Source organism: Podarcis cretensis, assembly GCF_951804945.1.
Source record: "Podarcis cretensis genome assembly, chromosome: 17".
NCBI classification, from domain to species: Eukaryota; Metazoa; Chordata; class Lepidosauria; order Squamata; family Lacertidae; genus Podarcis; species Podarcis cretensis.
Window position 1 is genome coordinate 16,039,968 of NC_137187.1, and position 17,755 is coordinate 16,057,722.

Below are 17,755 nucleotides of genomic sequence, written 5' to 3' on the forward strand. Positions count from 1 at the left end.
AGTGCATTGTACAAATGTGACACTAGATGGCGATGGTGAGCTTATAGCAAATTCAATATACAGTGGTACCTCTGGTTATGTACTTAATTCGTTCTGGAGGTCCGTTCTTAACCTGAAACTGTTCTTAACCTGAAGCACCACTTTAGCTAATGGGGCCTCCTGCTGCCACCATGCCGCCACCGCGCGATTTCTGTTCTTAACCCGAGGTACTATTTCTGGGTTAGCGGAGTCTGTAACCTGAAGCGTATGTAACCTGAAGCATATGTAACCTGAGGTACCACTGTATATTTTTAAAACTTTTTTAAAAAAGCATTTTCACAGCATTTTTTATATGTGTCTAGATTCCACCCAAGTGTCCCTATTTTCCAGGGACAGCCCCAGATTTACAGAAGCCATCCTGGTTTCTGATTTGATCCCGGAATGTCCTGCTTTTCCTTAGGACGTCTCTATTTTCATCAAAAGCAAGTTGGAGGGTAAGGAGTTATGTGCCCCCTGAACCAAGGAAATAACTAACTACACAACTTTTAGAATACATTTGAAAGCAGTCTTGTATAGGAAAGTTATTTAATGGTTTATTATGTTTTTATATATGTTGGAAGCTGCCCAGAGGGGCTAGGGCAATCGAGCCAGATAAAATTATTATTATTAATATGATGGAATAGGACGTCTCTATTTTCATCGGAGAAATGTTGGAGGGTATGGTATGTATATGTAAATAAATGATATATCACAAAGACACCACTGTTTCCAGTGACCTTCATTTGAAGGAAGCCAAACCCAAGATATGCGGAGAACCTTTGGGATCTTTCAGTGTGGGTTGTGTGTAACACTCATGTTCCTTTGTATCCATTGCCATTTCCTGTGCTACTCTCAAAGTGCTACATTAACACCTCAAAATGCAACACTGAAGCAAGTGGGGGTTATTCTGGCAACAGCGTGTCATTGGAACACTGATACACTCTTCACTCATTGATCCACCACAGTGCATCAAATCCTGTGAAATCACCATAAGGAATCCTACAGGTGTGCCTAAAACACATTCAGGGCAGACAAGAGAGAGTACCTTTTCACATAATAGTGGTATTGTAAGCAGCTGCATGTAACCTTCTCCCAATTTTATTTTTTAAAGCAGCTTTGAGAAGAGGCACGTTTAACACCACAGTCTTATGTATGGCTGTTGTTGTTGTTGTTGTTTAGTTGTTTAGTCGTGTCCGACTCTTCGTGACCCCATGAACCAGAGCACGCCAGGCACTCCCGTCTTCCACTGCCTCCCGCAGTTTGGTCAAACTCATGCTGGTAGTTTCCAGAACACTGTCCCACCATCTCGTCCTCTGTCGTCCCCTTCTCCTTGTGCCCTCCATCTTTCCCAACATCAGGGTCTTTTCCAGGGAGTCTTCTCTTCCAGTGGCGTAGCGTGGGTTGTCAGCACCCGGGGCAAGGCAAGTAATTTGCGCCCCCTAACCCGTGGATTTGCGCCCCCTAACCCGTGGATTTGCGCCCCCTAACCCGTGGATTTGCCCTAACCCCAGATGTTGCGCCCGGTGCGGCCGGCCCCCCCTGCACCCCCCACGCTACGGCACTGTTCTCTTCTCATGAGGTGGCCAAAGTATTGGAGCCTCAGCTTCAGGATCTGTCCTTCCAGTTAGAACTCAGGGATGATTTCCTTCAGAATGGAGAGGTTTGATCTTCTTGCAGTCCATGGGACTCTCAAGAGCCTCCTCCAACTCCGGCTACTCAGAAGTAACTAACAGATGACCCCCCCCCCCATAATGATAAATTGGGCCAACGGCAACTAACTGCAGGCTGTTCATAATTCCATGGATTTCTTTGATATTATTTGAAATAAAGAACAATCAAATAGACAGTCAATGGGCTTACTCTCAGGAAAATAGGTATACAATTGCAGCCTATGCAGAGAAGCAGCTGTGGGGGGGGGGGGAGAGGCAAAGGGACTGCAGCCTTAAACATGTTTAGTGGAGTTTTGCCTTCTCAGAATCCCCCCAGCTTGATGCTTCTAGGCCATTTTGAACAGAAAAAATACCTTGAGGGAAGCGCATTATGCAACCTTGCCCCCAGTTTATTTTTCTACCCATAGCACAATGAGTAGTGGTAAGGCAAGCTTGCTTTAAAAAATAAATAAATCACACAGGAAGACATTAGTTTAAAAGGCATGACTTTGCCTTTGCTTCTACTTTTTGGGGTGACAGGGCAGTGGAATGGAATAACCATATTTTTTAATTTATATCCCGCCCATCTGGCTGGGTTTCCCCAACCACCCTGGTCGTCTTACAACATATAAAACACAACAAAGCACCAAATATTTTAAAAAAAATATCCTATATACAAACAACATATAAACCAATAAATCAGTAAAAACCAATAACAATAATAACAACAACAACAAACAGTTTACAGTTATACCCCATAATTAAAGTAGATGCCAACCTCAACTAAACATTTAACCAACACCAACCCAACAAAAATTAAACAGAGGAACCAAAATTCGGGGGGGGGGGAGAATACTGCTATACTGTACTTCTAGGAAACACAAGGGGAGGGGGGAGACTGTGCTATAGAACTCTGAAAGTATAAAAAGAAAGAGGGGAAGTAGGTGATATTTGTATGTTCCCGTTGCTAATTTAGGCAAAGGGAAGGCAGCCACAAAAAGCCATTTATAACAAAGCAACAGGGACAAGTGAGGAGTGAACGAGGAGTGATATTGCCACACGGCTGCAATGATAAACTCCAGGTCTTCTGCATTGTCTCTTATGAGCACCTGTTACTTTTACCCTTCAAATATGCAAAGCACATACATAGGAAGCTGGCCTTCACTGAGTCCACACAGCCCAGTGTTGACTGGCAGCAGCTCTCCAGGGTTTCAGACCGAACATCCCACATCGACTGAACCTGGGACCTTCTGCGTACAAAGAGATGCTCTGCCCAGCAGGCACAGGGCATCAAAAGTAGCCACAGAATTCTGCCCATGAGTGAAGGATGTATCGGTCTCTACCTTTCTTGCATCTATGTTACCAATAGCCACTTTGCTCCCTGTTTTTTGCACTCGCTTCCTGTTTCATTGCCCTGCAGTGTCTGTCAGTGTTATTTCCCACAGACTTACAAAAGATAAAGACTCGACTTCCATTGCTTGGAGTAGAGACTTGCAAGCTTCTTCCGATTCCATTTCTTTTGAAAACTATCCGCCAGCATGGACAGCAGTGGACCATGGAAAACACATGGGCGTAGCCAGGAGGGGCAGCTGCCCCCCCCCAATTCAAGTAAATAAATAAAAATACTTAACTAAAAGTAGAAATTGTAGAAAGATTTGAGATATCTTTTTTCTGAGCACTTGGGGTCAAAAGAAAGTCATAGAATCATAGAGTTGGAAGAGACCACAAGGGCATTAAAACATTTCATCCCGAATTTGTTACCAAACTTGGGGTCTCCGGGTGTTTGGGGGGGGGGTTACATCTTCCATCATCCCTGACCACTGGTTCTGCTAGCTAGGAATGATGGGAGTTGTAGTCCAATAACAGCTGGAGACCAAGTTTGGGAAACCCTGTACAGTACTAGACAGAGCCAGATAAAGGATGATGACAGGTGGGTTTCCTGCCCCCCCCCCATAAATCCTGACTACGCCCATGGGAATACAGCAGAGAAATTCAGAAACTGAGAGTGCCTTTGAGTGGACAGCAATGTAACATCCCCCACCCTATCAAAAGGTAGAAGCAGATCTTATTTTAATGTGAAAATGTGATTTTAAATTTCAGTTCGATCTACCTACCTACCTACCTACCTACCTACCTACCTACCTACCACCTACCTACCTACCTATCATTTTCTGCAAAATGCAAATCTATCGCTATTACATCCGTTTTACAAGTTGCGGTTGTGTGTGCAAACGTCGTGCCTAAGAGAGAGTGGTTTACAACAGCCGCGCAGTGTAGTCCGGTGCAACTATGCTGTTAGAGACCTCCAATAAATTAAAAAAATACGTATCTAGTCCTTAAGAATAATAATAATTGAACAACAGTTGGGATTCTTCAACAGCGCCGATTTGGATTTCCAGCCAGAAATCCCACTCACGGAAAAAAAACAGCAGCAAAGATCTTCTTTGCTAACATTGCCCCGCTCGGACACGTTTGTCCTCATCAAAGCATCACGTGAAAGTTCCAACTCAGCTCGGAAGCTGGCAGACGTGCCGCACCCCTACACTTTTTATAAGTCTTCAGAGAGGCTAGAGCGTTGATTCTAACCTTTTCAGACGCCGCTAGAGATCAAGCGGTGGGAAGGAAAGGGTGGCGAGTTTCCTCTCGCCGCGCGCACGCGCAGACGCGGCGAAGCGAGTTCATCGCTCCTTCATCGGGAACGTCAAGTTCGGAGGGAGCATCCCAACCGAGGAAGAGGGGGAGCCGCGGGAGAGCCCATCTGTGCAAACGGGGGTGGGGAGAGCAAAGGAGAGAAAAGGGAGAGCAAGCAACCAACGTGAAGGATAGGAATGAATTGGGACTCCCACCTGCCAGGTATTTTAAACTGGGGCGGGGCTACTGATTGATTGATTGATTGATTGATTGATTGACTGACTGACTGAACATATCAATCCGCTAGTCTCTGTCCCCTCGCCTACCCACTATGCAGACTTATTTTTATTTTTTAAATAATGATTAGGAGATGGTAACCCTCCTTGTTCCTGCTTCAGTGCAAAGGAGTCTAAGGAAGGGAGGGAGGGAGGGAGGAGGAGGAGTCAGGGCTACCAAATAAGAGCAGAGAGGAGCAACAACTTTGGGCATAGTAGAAAGTGTAATAAACCATTGTTAAATTAATGCAGTTTTCTGCTGGCCTGCTCAAATAATGCGTCGACTAGCTTTGTAAGTCTGATGGGATTTAGTCTCAGGTAGGTGGGTATAGAATTGCAGCCTTTTTGTGGGTTTTATTTTCTTAAAAAAAGCTTGTCACAAGGTTGTGCATATGTATTTAGCAAGTCCCACCAGGTTCTCTGCTCCACTCTCTTCTCAGCTTTGACTGGTTGAGAACAGTAAGGTTGCCTATTCTTTTTCTGGGCAGGACAGCTTGGTCATTATTGCCTGCGTAATAAACTAAGGAAGTGGGGGCCTTCTCGGTGGTGGCACCCACCCTGTGGAACGCCTTCCCATCAGATGTCAAGATAAGTAATGATATAACCTTTAGGAGACACCTGAAAGCAGCCCTGTATAGTATATAGTGTATATGTTGGAAGCTGCCCAGAGTGGCTAGAGCAATCCAGTCAGATAGATGGGGTACAAATAATAAAATTATTATTATAGTCTTATTGCCATATCTCATTCTAAGAAGAGCTTTACCTACTGACAATTGGCCCATAGGTGTGTGCAGGATGTTTCATAAGGGTGTGCACTCCCCCCTCTCTCTGACCACCCTAGATATCAAAATTTGGGATGATCTTTGAAGAAGAGATTGGAAACATTTTGTTTGTTTGTTTAACTGCACTTTATTGTGTTATCTAAACCTTAAACTGAGGTTAACCTGAGCTGTGGTTTGTTGAAACAAACTGACTTCTGAGAGTTTCTAGTGGGATGTTCAAAATGAGCCAGTATTTTTTTGCCAGCTTAACTCTCTTCTTCTGAGCAAATAGGTGACCAGCTGCCACTGAGCCTTGGATATCTGGAACTCCAGATTCCCATTGGTCCATTTAATTTGTTTTAAAGCATTTTTATCCCATCTTTCATGGAGAGAAAAAAAAAAAAACAAGGTGGGTTGCAATGAGTAAAAAATAAAAGCTGCAGTACCATACACATTTTGGGACATGGGTGGCACTGTGGGTTAAACCACAGAGCTTAGGACTTGTCAATCAGAAGGTCAGCGGTTCAAATCCCCATGACGGGGTGAGCTCCCATTGCTCGGTCCCAGCTCCTGCCAACCTAGCAGTTCAAAAGCACGTCAAAGTGCAAGTAGATAAATAGGTACTGCTCCAGCAGGAAGGTAAACAGCATTTCCGTGCTCTGCTCTGGTTCGCCAGAAGCAGCTTAGTCATTCTGGCCACATGACCCGGAAACTGTACACTGGCTCCCTCGGCCAATAAAGCAAGATGAGCTCCACATCCCCAGAGTCGGCCACGACTGGACCTAATGGTCAGGGGTCCCTTTACCTTTACCATACACATTTAAAAACAAGCTACTAAATAGGAACAGCAGTGGGGGAAATAACCGTAGGAAGCGCCCCGTTTAATCAATTTTACAGCACAGTTAAAAGCAAAAGGCCGTTCTGGAAAAGGAAGTCTTCCCTCAGGTGAGAGTTTCAAAGTCAGGGCACAGCTGCTGACGAGCCATTTTCCCTGGTACCAATGAAATGCATTTCAGTGGTTGTTGGCATACACAGGATGGGAGACTTCCAGTGATGAGATCAGAAAGCAGGCAGGTTCATACCTGTGAGCCTTCAGGTATCCTCGTCCTTAGCCGTAAAAGGTAAAAGGTAAAGGACCCCTGGATGGTTAAGTCCTGTCAAAGGCGACTGTGGGGTTGCGGCACTCATCTTGCTTTCAGGCCGAGGGAACTGGTGTTTGTCCACAGACAGCTTTCCGGGTGATGTGGCCATCATGACTAAACCGCTTCTGGCGCAATGGGACCCCATGACAAGTGCCAGAGGCCACGGAAAGGCTGTTTACCTTCAAAGGACTTTTAAGACCATTACTAACAAATCAGTGCAGCTGTTTCTAAAAGTGGGCTGATAGCTTGCAGGTAGCAGCTCCAGTAACAACCTGCTGGCCACTGGCGGAGGAAGAGGAGTGCAGGGGGAGCACACTGCCCCTGGCAGCACAATCCCAGTGGAGTGCCATTGCGGCTGCCCCCCGCCGGCGGCGCTGGGAGCCACGCCCCTGCAGGTGGCAGGCCACACCCCCAGGATGCGTGCCACATCCCTGCGGGTGACGCACCACACCTTCAGAACGCTCACCACATCACTGTGGGTGGCGCACCATGCCCCTGGGATGTGCCCCAGCCCTGCCCCCGCATGCTCTCCGCCCCCCCCCTCCCGGTGCTGGAGCATGAAGCTCTGCCACTGCTGCCGGCTGCAATTATGTGCAGGTTTTCAATGCAATGACCTTTTTTTAAAAAAAAACAAACTGATCTTTATACAGTGAAAGCTTATGCTGCAATAAACCTGTTAATCTTTGTGTTTGCTATAATTGTCTTTTACTGTTTTAATGGTATTTTATATTTTATTGTATATAATGTTGCAGCCTGCCGGCTTATATTGTACAAATTGGCAGCGTTGAAAATACCGCTATAAAGAAATAAAACCAACCTAGCTTCTACTTTGTATTGTTTGCAACCATTCCCGAGAGTTGTTGGTTGTTGGACGAAGCTATTGCTGAGCTTTGGAGTTGTATGCCTTTATGTTCACACATTAATTTCTGTTCATTTTGATAGGTTTTCACATAACAGGTTATAGCTGCTTCTTGTTAAATTAAGGGGAAACCTGGCAAGATGGCTTCCAATCCTCCTGGACAAGGTAAATGTTGCATTTCCGTATAACTAGGACCACAGATTCTCTTTTATGTGGAAAAACATGCAATATCCCTGCTAGCTTAGAAATCAGCATTAGAAATAATTAGAAAGCAATGTTAAAAATGTCCTGAGGCAGTAAATCACCCTGGGTGAATTGGCTGAAAAAATAGGGAAACTGATAGGTGGATAAGGAAATTCTACTGTCATTGAATATTGTATTACATGAAGCTTCTGAATGTGTAACTTGACTGTTATGGGGAAAGGTTGTGGAGCCTATACCCAGGGATCAGTTTTGTAAAATGAACTTTTCTCTCATCATCAGTGCTTAAAATAATAATAATAAAGCATTGATCTGTTGGTTGTTTTTGCTGTGTGAGAGTATATAAAAAGAGAACCATTCATGGATCATTTCCTGTTTCTGTAATATATGTTAATATAGAGTTGACTCTTTTCCTTATTAAACTATCCTAAATGTGGTTGCCAGACCTCCAGGTCTGATCTGGAGTCTCGAAGCTTACCTGGCCCCCTCCTGGTGGCTGGGGAAGGGCTTGAGTCTCCAGGTGGTTGAGAGTGTCTTAAAGATACAGTGGTACCTTGGGTTAAGTACTTAATTCGTTCTGGAGGTCCGTTCTTAACCTGAAACTGTTCTTAACCTGAAGCACCACTTTAGCTAATGGGGCCTCCTGCTGCTGCTGCTGCTGCGCCGCCAGAGCACGATTTCTGTTCTCATCCTGAAGCAAAGTTCTTAACCTGAAGCACTATTTCTGGGTTAGCGGAGTCTGTAACCTGAAACGTATGTAACCTGAAGCGTATGTAACCTGAGGTACCACTGTAGATAGATAGATAGATGATAGATAGATAGATGATAGATTAATATTAAGAAGACTGTACATGTTGCTTGCAAACTTCAGCAAACTGACAGGAGCTGGCTGCAGATTATTGCATTGGGGAGTTTCTCCCCTCCCCTTTCCCCTCCACTCTCCCAATTAACCTCCATCACCAAAGCCATCAGCAGGGTTGCCTCGGGTCTCAAGAATGGGCCCTGAAATCTCAGGGTCTGGGATGCTCCTGACCTGGCAACCCTAATCTAATTTAAAGTCACAGTACATTTCAGAATTGTGTTATTCTTTGTGAAGGGTAAGGACCGGGACCTTTTTATTTAGCATTTAAATCACTAGTCCTAATACATAGCCTGCAACTTGAGGGCATTAATTAGTCTTTATGTGCAGATTTCCCCAAGGACACCACATCCTTAATGCCTTGCATTATTCTGTCTATGTGGTCACAGCTATTGGAGGCAAGTAAAATATTCATACTTTAATAATTCAAAGGAAATCTAATAAGCGACATGAATTCTCCTTAATTGTTACTGAGCATGTGGGAGAATACATCAGAATGTAGTTTGTTGTAAGAAAGAAAGAGGTTGAGAGAATTGGCTTGTAGATGGTAATTGTGCAAGACGCAAATAGGTTATTATAAGTGGTGCAGTAATCACTTATGCCAACCTTCCCCAATCTGGGGCCCTCTAGATGTTGCTGGACTCTGATTCCCATCAGCCCTAGCCAACATGCCCAATAGCCAAGGATGATGGGAATTGGCAGTCCACCAGCACGTGACGGGCACCATGTTGGGGAAGGCAGGGCTACTGTATTCTGTTTCTAAGCTTTGCTAGTCTGTGTGTGGATGATTATTGAGGTCCAGAATTTGGTGCTCTGGTTCAGAAGGGCAGGATCCCTACCGCCAGGAGAGACCCTAGCCTGCCTTTCTGAAAAATAGCACGAGGGGGCAGAACATCCTCCGTAAAATTCTGCAGCACCCTGGAAAGTACATGCATTCTTCCTCTCAGCACAAAGTCCAAGTCAAGCCCATTTCTTTTGTTTATCATAGTGTAATTTTATGTGGTGAACCGTCTCGAGATCTACGGATGAAGGGCGGTATACAAATAATAATAATAATAATATTTAAATGGTGCATAATCAAGTGTGTCAATCCCTGACTCTGAGGTGATCATTGGAGGCTTGGACTGAGGAGGAAAACATCACCTCCTGTGCTTTCTCCTTGGTCCAAGGCAAGCTTCCAGAGCAACAGAGAGAAATCTTGGAGACCTGTGGCCAGTCAGTATCCCTTACTGACTTAGTGGACCATTGGTCTGATTTGGAATAAAGAAGCTTCCAGTAGGCACATGTGTGGATATTGCTTAGCTAGAGTACAAACTTGGTAAAGAGACTTTGGCATTCAAAACCAAAACAAAACAACCTCTCTTTGTCCTGCAATATTCCTGCATCGTACGGGGTTGGACTACATGACCCCTGTGGTCCATTCCAGCTCTACAATTCTACAACTCTGCTTTTTTGCCATGTTTGGGTGCTTGGCTCCTTAAACAGGCATTACTGGGAGAACTGTGTTCTCATGTATTTGTACATTGACTTAATGCAGGGTTTCCCAAACTTGGGTCTCTAGCTGTTTTTTGGACTACAACTCCCATCATCCCTAGCTAGCAGGACCAGTCGTCAGGGATGATGGGAACTGTAGTCCAAAAACAGCTGGAGACCTAAGGTTGGGAATTACTGGTCTAACGGAATACTGGACCGTCTCTTGAGTCAGTAAATGTTTGGTGTAATGTCTCTAACAGCAATTAGCTTGTAAAGGATGGAGTGTTCTGAACAAGCCCAAAGGAGGGTTTGTGGGAGCAGCTGGGTGCAGGGATGCCAAAGGAGGGTGTCAAAAACGCCAGCGCGATCAGTTCTAGTGTTTTCATAAAAGAAAGGTGTAGACTGACAGCAAGTCAGCCTGCCAGGTCTCTCAGCCTTTACAGATGCATCAAGGAGATGGCTTGCTTGCACCCAAGCAAACATCTGAAGGCAGCCCTGTTTAGGGAAGTTTTTAATGTTTGATGTTTTGTCGCATTATTATTATTATTATTATTATTATTATTATTATTATTATTCTGTTGGGAGCCGCCCAGAGTGGCTGGGGAAACCCAGCCAGATGGGTGGGGTATGAATCATCATCATCATCGTCATCATCATCATCATCATCATCATTACTTTTACATTCTTTCTACACAAAGCAGCGTACGTCACTTTGGCCAGGCCTCCCCATCACTTCACCTCCCCAGATGAGGGCATAGGTGGCAAATACCCAAATCTTACAGATAGTTCCCTTTTTGGGCTCAGAGCCCAGCACCCCAAGCCCACAGATAAGGAAAACATCAAAGCAAGTCCATTAGCTTATATCAAAGCAAGTGGATATAAGCATCAATGAGCTCATGGTGACAACCACCACCACCAATTAATTGTGGGGTTATATTGAGTACCAAGATGGCGTTTGCAGAGTTTCCAGAACAATTCACCTTTGGTTCACTTTAAAAGTAAAATATGTATGTCTCATCCCACATTCCCACACACCAAGGAGCTCAAGGTCATGCATGTGAGCTGCCTCCCTCTTCCCATTTTATCTTCACAACAACTATGGGAAGGATGTCCAGCCGAGCAGCAGTGACTGGCCCAAGGTCACCCAGTGAGCTTTATGGCTGGGTGGGCATTTGAACCCTGGTGTCCTGGGTCCTAGCCCAATGCCCTAGCTACTACACCATGACTGGCTCCAACAACCAAAACTCTGAATCTTAAGATTTTATCCTGTTCCTATGAGTGGCAGAAGAACACAGACACATATATATGCCTGATTTTTGCCAAACCTTATGCGATCAGCCATGGCACGAGTTTCACACATAAATTATTCTGGCCACAAATGTTTGCCATTTATAGACTGAGACGGTTGGAATTCAGGAATCTATGCTGAGGTATTTCTAATGGAGGAAGCAGTGCTGTTAATACCAGAAACCTTCTTGCAGTGTAAAACAGACAGCTCTTGAAAGCCAGGCTCGAGATTAAAGACTTATTTAAATGGTTAGTATGGATGACATTGTTAGGAAGGTATTTCATGTTGTTAATGAGGAGAGGAGAAAGGAAAGTTATAAATAGACTTCAAGGATTGTGCTCGTTGGCTCTGAAGATTAATATATTCATCATTGATATGTATTCATCATCATTCGCTTGGGAGAGGCTTTAAGCCAGTAGGGTTACAAGGTGGCTCAGAGAAATAGGATACATCAGTAACATTTTACATTCCTCTCACTCTTCCCAGGCTTTCAGAATAAGAACAGGGTTGCGATCTTGGCTGAGCTCGACAAAGAGAAGAGGAAGCTACTGATGCAAAACCAGTCTTCCACGAATCACCCCGGAGCCAGGTACAGTATGTTTAGAGACCTGTCTCTTTCTTTCAGTCTTGCTCTCAGATCAAAGAGGAAAGCCACATGCAGCTTTCTCATGTCAGCTGCATGTTCATCCAATAAGCCCGTTTCACAACAGAGTTGTGCACTAGTTGTTCCCCAAAAATGTAGCTTTGAGGAGGGCAGCCAGCATGTGCCTTGGATTTCTGTCTTCTGACCCTCTCCCATTGCTCTTTCCCTCTGGAAGAGGAGAAGTTAAATACAGTTGAGGTTGCCAAAACTGATTGGGCTTGTGAATGCATTTGCAAACCAGATGAACTGTTGTGAGCACAACGCACAGACAATAGAATGCTTTTTTCAAACTGAATTTCAGCACGGGGAGGGGACCCTGTAGGCACCTGGGAATGTCTTTTTGGTTGCATGTGTGCCCCACACACTAGCAACCCCGATTTTATTTTATTTTAAATCTATTTTCATCCACTCCTCAGACAAAGGTGGCTCTCAAAGGCAGCTAACACACTAAAATCAGTGCTTTTTTTTCCTTTTAAAAAACATTTAGGGGTACTCTCATTTTCTTATTCATATTGAAATATGAGGCCAAACTTAGATTCACAATATGTTTAGGGGTCTGTGTACCCCCAGAAAAAAGCACTGACTAAAACACACTGATCTTAATAACCACAACACCATATAGCTTTTGTTTATTGTTTGTTTGTTTGTTTGTTTGTTTGTTTGTTGGCTGGTTATTACACCCAACATTTCCTCTTGCTGGCACCCAGAGTGGCTAACGTAAATCTCAATAAAATGGCAATTGAAATTATCAAGCAGATCAGTAGCAGCTAACCTTTAAAATACAATACTGCATATCAGAAGTACAAAGCACTACAAGTACATCTTTGTGTAGAAAATTGGGGTAGAAGTTATCTAGATAAACGAGCAAATTATAAAAATGCAAACACCGAAGGCTGCCAGCAGTAGAAGATGAGAATGTTAGAGCACATATCAAATTCCAGCAGAAGAACCTCAGTAGGTTCCTGGAACCCATCAAAACCAAACATTTTCCCTCTGTGTTACTAAATCTGGGTCCATCTAACTGATTATTGTCTCTGCCTGACTGGCAGCAGCTCTCCACAGAGTTTCAAGAAGAGCACATCCCCATCGCTACCTGGAGATGCTAGACATGGAATTGAGAGCTTTTGCAAACAAGGGAGATGCTCTGCTACTGAGCTACAACCCTTTCCCAGTATTTAAAAACCTTTCAGAATATTTTTTTTAAAGAAAGCATAAGTTGTTCATTTCCACACTTAAAAAAAACCACACCAGTCTTCTTTACAGTTTTATTCCTTCTTAGGTCTATATGCACACAAACTCAACTTAGTGAAGTGCATGCGATTGTTTGATTTCTTAGGTGCTCTATTTCAGCACCAAAACAATTTATCAGAGAACTAGGTGCAGAAAGCTTCTTCCGTCCCTCTGGCTCTCTCTATCTTTCAAATATTTGTTATAAAATGACATTGAATAGCTCACAGGAGCATTTGTGTGTCTGAACACTTTTATTGCCTATGTAGACATTCAGTTTTTCAGAGCAGTTGGGAAAGCCTCGCAAGGTGAACGTAGATTTCATCTCTTTATTAGGAGTGCCAAGTTGTCAGAGATTGATTGCCAAGTTGTCATTGTCAGAGATGCATTTGTATTTTGCCTAGAGAGTACCCATAACCAGCTATTTCAGGGCACTTTCCCCCAAGAAAGTAGCAGAACCTCACAGCGGCCAGTCCACACCTTTTCACCATCACCTCCAAACCTCCCCTCCCAGATGTTGGACCTTATCATAGTTTTTCTAGACCTGAGATTTTACAGTAAGCCACTGAGATGTTTAAGTGGAACCTGAAGGGAACAAGGAATAAGTGTGACACTCTCTTATATCAGTTCTTCCTCTTTCCCATACCCCAAGAGTTTAGCCTAGAACTTGATTTATTGCTCATGGTGTAGTAGTAGCGTTTTTGTGCACTGTTAACTTGTCAACATGTTGACTATGGAGAGACCTTGTCCGGGCTCGATCTCAATGGGAAACTCTTTTCCTGCATACAGAGTTCTGCAGCCACTCTTCCAAACATATGAACTCCCCATCATGAAGACTATGGACCCCTGGTTAGTAGTGCTGTTTTATTCAGGTATCACTTAGGCAAGTCATTGGGTGGCGCTGGTGAACGAGCAAAAACAAACAAACCCCAAAATGTGCCAGGGGTTCCCCTAGCATCATTCTGCTGCATGACTTCCAGCTGACTTCCTTTTGGCTTATTCTGGGGCAGGGCTTTCCTTTCCATTTGACTTGACCTGCCTCCGCTGGGGTGAGTGTACCAGATCAGAACGGTCCGCCTGGTGTGTGTTCACACAAACACCGTCTTGCATGTTCGAATCCCCCCCAAAATTTCAAGCCTCGTATTTCCAAGTAGGAGATCATGGAACTTTCTTGACTCTGAAATGCCCACCCCACCCATGATCTCGTGGTGGTTGTTTCCTTTGCTGCACTTGTGTGACGCCTCATTTTCCCCTTCCTTTCTGTTGCTTGTAGCATCTCTCTAGCTAGATCCTCCCTTAACAAGGATTTCCGCGATCATGCTGAGCAGCAGCACATAGCGGCGCAGCAAAAGGCCGCTCTGCAGGTGAGTTGTCCCAGTCACATAAGACTCAGGTTGGCAGGATCCGTATTTCGTAGTTTTGTTTTTTGTTTTTTTGGTCGTGGTGCATTGCGAGAAGCAAAGCTACAGGGAACCAGGCAGAGGGCCTTCTCGGTAGTGGCGCCCGCCCTGTGGAACGCCCTTCCAGCAGATGTCAAAGCGATAAACAACTACCTGACATTCAGAAGACATCTTAAGGCAGCCCTGTTCAGGGAAGTTTTTAACGTGTGATTTTACTGTATTTTTGGTTTCTATGGAAGCCGCCCAGAGTGGCTGGGGAGGCCCAGCCAGATGGGCGGGGTATAAATAATAAATTATTATTATTATTATTGGAAGCTGTTGCTCCTAAGGACCTTTTTGCATGTGGTAGGGACCAAAACTATCATGCATCTTGCAGCTTTATGACTTGCACAGTGATAACATAGTTTTATATCAGAATTATTTGTGATGTGGTAATAATAGCATTGGTGCCTGGCCATGCTGTACCACAGGCAGAGGCAAACTCAGCCCTCCAGATGTTTTGGGACTACAACTCCCATCATCCATAGCTAACAGGACCAGTGGTCAGGGATGATGGGAATTGTAGTCTCAAAACATCTGGAGGGCCGAGTTTGCCTGTGCCTGCTGTACCACATCGTTTTTTTCATTTTAGATTCAGGCTCATTTCTCCCCTGCATCCTGACAGGCTGGAATTCAAGCAGCAGAGGATGCAAAGGCAGCCTGAAGAAATTATAGACAATCCCATAAGCATTAGTGCCTGTCTTTTACATTGAATTCCAGATTCTGACTCTTAAGAATATTTCAGTTGCAGTGCCACACAGAATTAAATCCCATAGATGTCAAAAGGATTAAATCAATCCAACTGTGTTCAGGATTGAAACCTCCAATATAGATTTTTTTAAAAAAAAAAAACAACAACCAACCACCACCAAACCACCTCTGAATCTGATTTGTGTTTTTCATGCCCTCCTATTGCTTGGCTAGCGCCATGGGGAGGCTACTCTTGCATGAGTGTATTACATGTGCCATTTCCCAGATGTTGTCTCTTCCTCTTCCAGCATGCTCATGCACATTCTTCAGGATACTTTATAACCCAAGACTCCGCCTTTGGAAACCTTATTCTCCCTGTGTTGCCAAGACTTGAGTCAGAGTGAGACAGAGAGCCCTTAGAATGAAGATCATCCACTACTGCAGCTGCTGCTTCTCCAAACTTTCAGTCGATGGTTTGTGAAAATACGAGAGGACTCAAAACTGATTTCTTTTTTACTCATTGTAATGGCTTTCATTTTTATTTTTTTATTTTTGGTGGTGGCATTAAACTACTTAAAATGAATTCTCAGGCACCCTGTTTTTCTTTCCTTCGGTTTTCAGAGTTGGATATTACTATTTTGTACTTGAGTTGTGGTTTTCAATCTTTCCTTGTTCTTTTAGTTCAGTTTACCACATGCCCATCAATCTCATTAAGTAATACACTCAGTATAGCCTATCAAATAATTCAATAGAGCACACTGAAGCATCTCAATGCTCTACTTGCATTATTTCCATAGTTGTTGCAAAAATCTTTTAAGATAGGTCAGTATTGTTATACTGATGTTCCAGATGAGTGAGTGTGAGTGTGTGTGTGTGTGTGTGTGTGTGTGTGAGAGAGAGAGAGAGAGAGAGAGAGAGGGTGTGATTTCCTTTCAGCCACCTAGGAAATTGATATTTGTGGTGAGCTTTGAACATTGGGCTTCCAGGACCACAGATCACATACTTAACCAACATTAAAGTGACTATTACATCACCAGCCTACCCTGGGTTTGAATATTTTCAGATGTTAGTATTTGTGTGACATGTGTGTGTGTTTCAGTATCTGAAGACTGGGGTAAAAGACAACATTTGACTCAGGTTATTGCAGCAGCAGCAGCAACAACAACAATTTATTGATATGCCACCCATATGGTTGACCTAGCCTCTCTGGGTGGCTTCCAACAAATCAAAACATCAAACACAGTAAAACAGCAAACATTAAAAACTTGCCTAGTTAAAAACTTGCCAGGCAAACATTAAAACATTAAAAACTTGCCAGGCAAAAACTTGCCTGGGCTGCCTTCAGATGTCTTCTAAAAGTCTGATAGGTGTTTATTTCCTTGACATCTGACATCAGCCCATGATAAACAATTTGTCTGCCACCCTTTCATATTCTTCAGTGATTCCCGCCCCCCCCCCGAAAGAAAGGCACATGTGTATATAGTCATCACATAGAAGTCTTAAGCAGGTGGCGCTGTGGGTTAAAGCCTCAGCGCCTAGGGCTTGCCGATCGAAAGGTCGGCGGTTCGAATCCCTGCGGCGGGGTGCGCTCCCGCTGCTCGGTCCCAGCGCCTGCCAACCTAGCAGCTCGAAAGCACCTCCGGGTGCAAGTAGATAAATAGGGACCGCTTACCAGCGGGAAGGTAAACGGCGTTTCCGTGTGCGGCTCTGGCTCGCCAGAGCAGCGATGTCACGCTGGCCACGTGACCCGGAAGTGTCTCCGGACAGCGCTGGCCCCTGGCCTCTTAAGTGAGATGGGCGCACAACCCCAGAGTCTGTCAAGACTGGCCCGTATGGGCAGGGGTACCTTTACCTTTACCTAGAAGTCTTAAGCAGCACACTTGCTTAGTTGTGTAAACATTAACAACAACAATGACAACTTTAAAGGAACAAGGTAACAAATGCTGACAATTTCATGACAATTCATGACGAGATTCGAGAATGGAAGGTTGTGTGATTAGTGACAACCGTACAATTTCCAGTTGGGTCCTATTACTTACACCCTATTCAAGATAACTCTGCCTGGGGTGTGGGAGATTGTTGCATTTTCTTGAGTACAAAACAATAGGCTTCAATTTTTAGGGAACAGAGTGCCCCTGCAACCAAAGTGCAGATTCAGGAGTGAAGTTTTTAAAAGAAGTGAAGTCATCAGGCCCATGTTGCAGATTTCTTAAAATGAACCACGTTTCAAATTTTGACGAAAGCTCATACCAATAACAAACTTAGTTGGTCTCTAAGGTGCTACCGGAAGGAATTTTTTAATTTTGGTTAGAACTGGGTTCTTAATCATGTTCTGCCACAAGAGGGAGTCTGAATAAAAAGAAAAAGAAATACGGCCATATAATCTTCAAGACTGGCAGGACCATAGCTGTGAAAAGAAGATCACCTATATGTCTAGGCAAATGAGCTAATCTCATGTCTTCTGTCCACAGAAGATTGTGTTGAAAATATACATGACCACACAACCCAGACCAGTCCAGTTTAGCCCTGATCCAACACTTCTTGTTGCATCAGTTCCCAGTTGTGCATTCATAAACCAACATTCCTGTGCATGTCCCCCC

The 17,755-nt window shown here is 44.2% G+C and overlaps 2 protein-coding genes across 6 annotated transcripts in view; one reads left to right on the plus strand and one right to left on the minus strand.

Annotated features, from left to right (window-relative positions):
- The first annotated feature begins 4,271 nt into the window (after positions 1–4,271).
- On the plus strand, positions 4,272–15,738 carry INIP (INTS3 and NABP interacting protein). Of its 5 annotated transcripts, none has more exons than XM_079959892.1 (6): positions 4,272–4,520; positions 7,419–7,500; positions 11,643–11,745; positions 13,816–13,875; positions 14,300–14,390; positions 15,464–15,738. In XM_079959892.1, exons 2-6 carry the CDS (start codon positions 7,476–7,478, stop codon positions 15,557–15,559), a joined length of 375 nt encoding a protein of 124 aa, XP_079816018.1. In that variant the 5' UTR covers positions 4,272–4,520; positions 7,419–7,475; the 3' UTR covers positions 15,560–15,738. The 5 variants fall into 5 exon arrangements, with proteins under 5 accessions (XP_079816018.1, XP_079816022.1, XP_079816019.1 ...); XM_079959893.1 differs by lacking the exon at positions 4,272–4,520 and adding an exon at positions 4,768–4,891; XM_079959894.1 differs by lacking the exon at positions 4,272–4,520 and adding an exon at positions 6,357–6,462.
- A 1,684-nt stretch (positions 15,739–17,422) lies between these two features.
- The window catches only part of KIAA1958, a 73,097-nt gene continuing 72,764 nt past the window's right edge, over positions 17,423–17,755 (minus strand). Inside the window, exon 4 of the mRNA XM_079959362.1 lies at positions 17,423–17,504. Within this exon, the coding sequence (XP_079815488.1) occupies positions 17,481–17,504 (24 nt within the window). The 3' untranslated portion in view covers positions 17,423–17,480. The remainder of the gene's footprint in view (positions 17,505–17,755) is intronic.

What these genes read in the sequence shown, in the direction of transcription:
- INIP (XM_079959892.1), top strand. Translation starts at nt 7,476, where the DNA reads ATGGCTTCCAATCCTCCTGGACAAG. An exon ending in TTCCAATCCTCCTGGACAAG is followed by an intron (nt 7,501 to 11,642) that starts GTAAATGTTGCA and finishes CACTCTTCCCAG; the next exon opens with GCTTTCAGAATAAGAACAGG. An exon ending in ACGAATCACCCCGGAGCCAG is followed by an intron (nt 11,746 to 13,815) that starts GTACAGTATGTT and finishes TCCTGCATACAG; the next exon opens with AGTTCTGCAGCCACTCTTCC.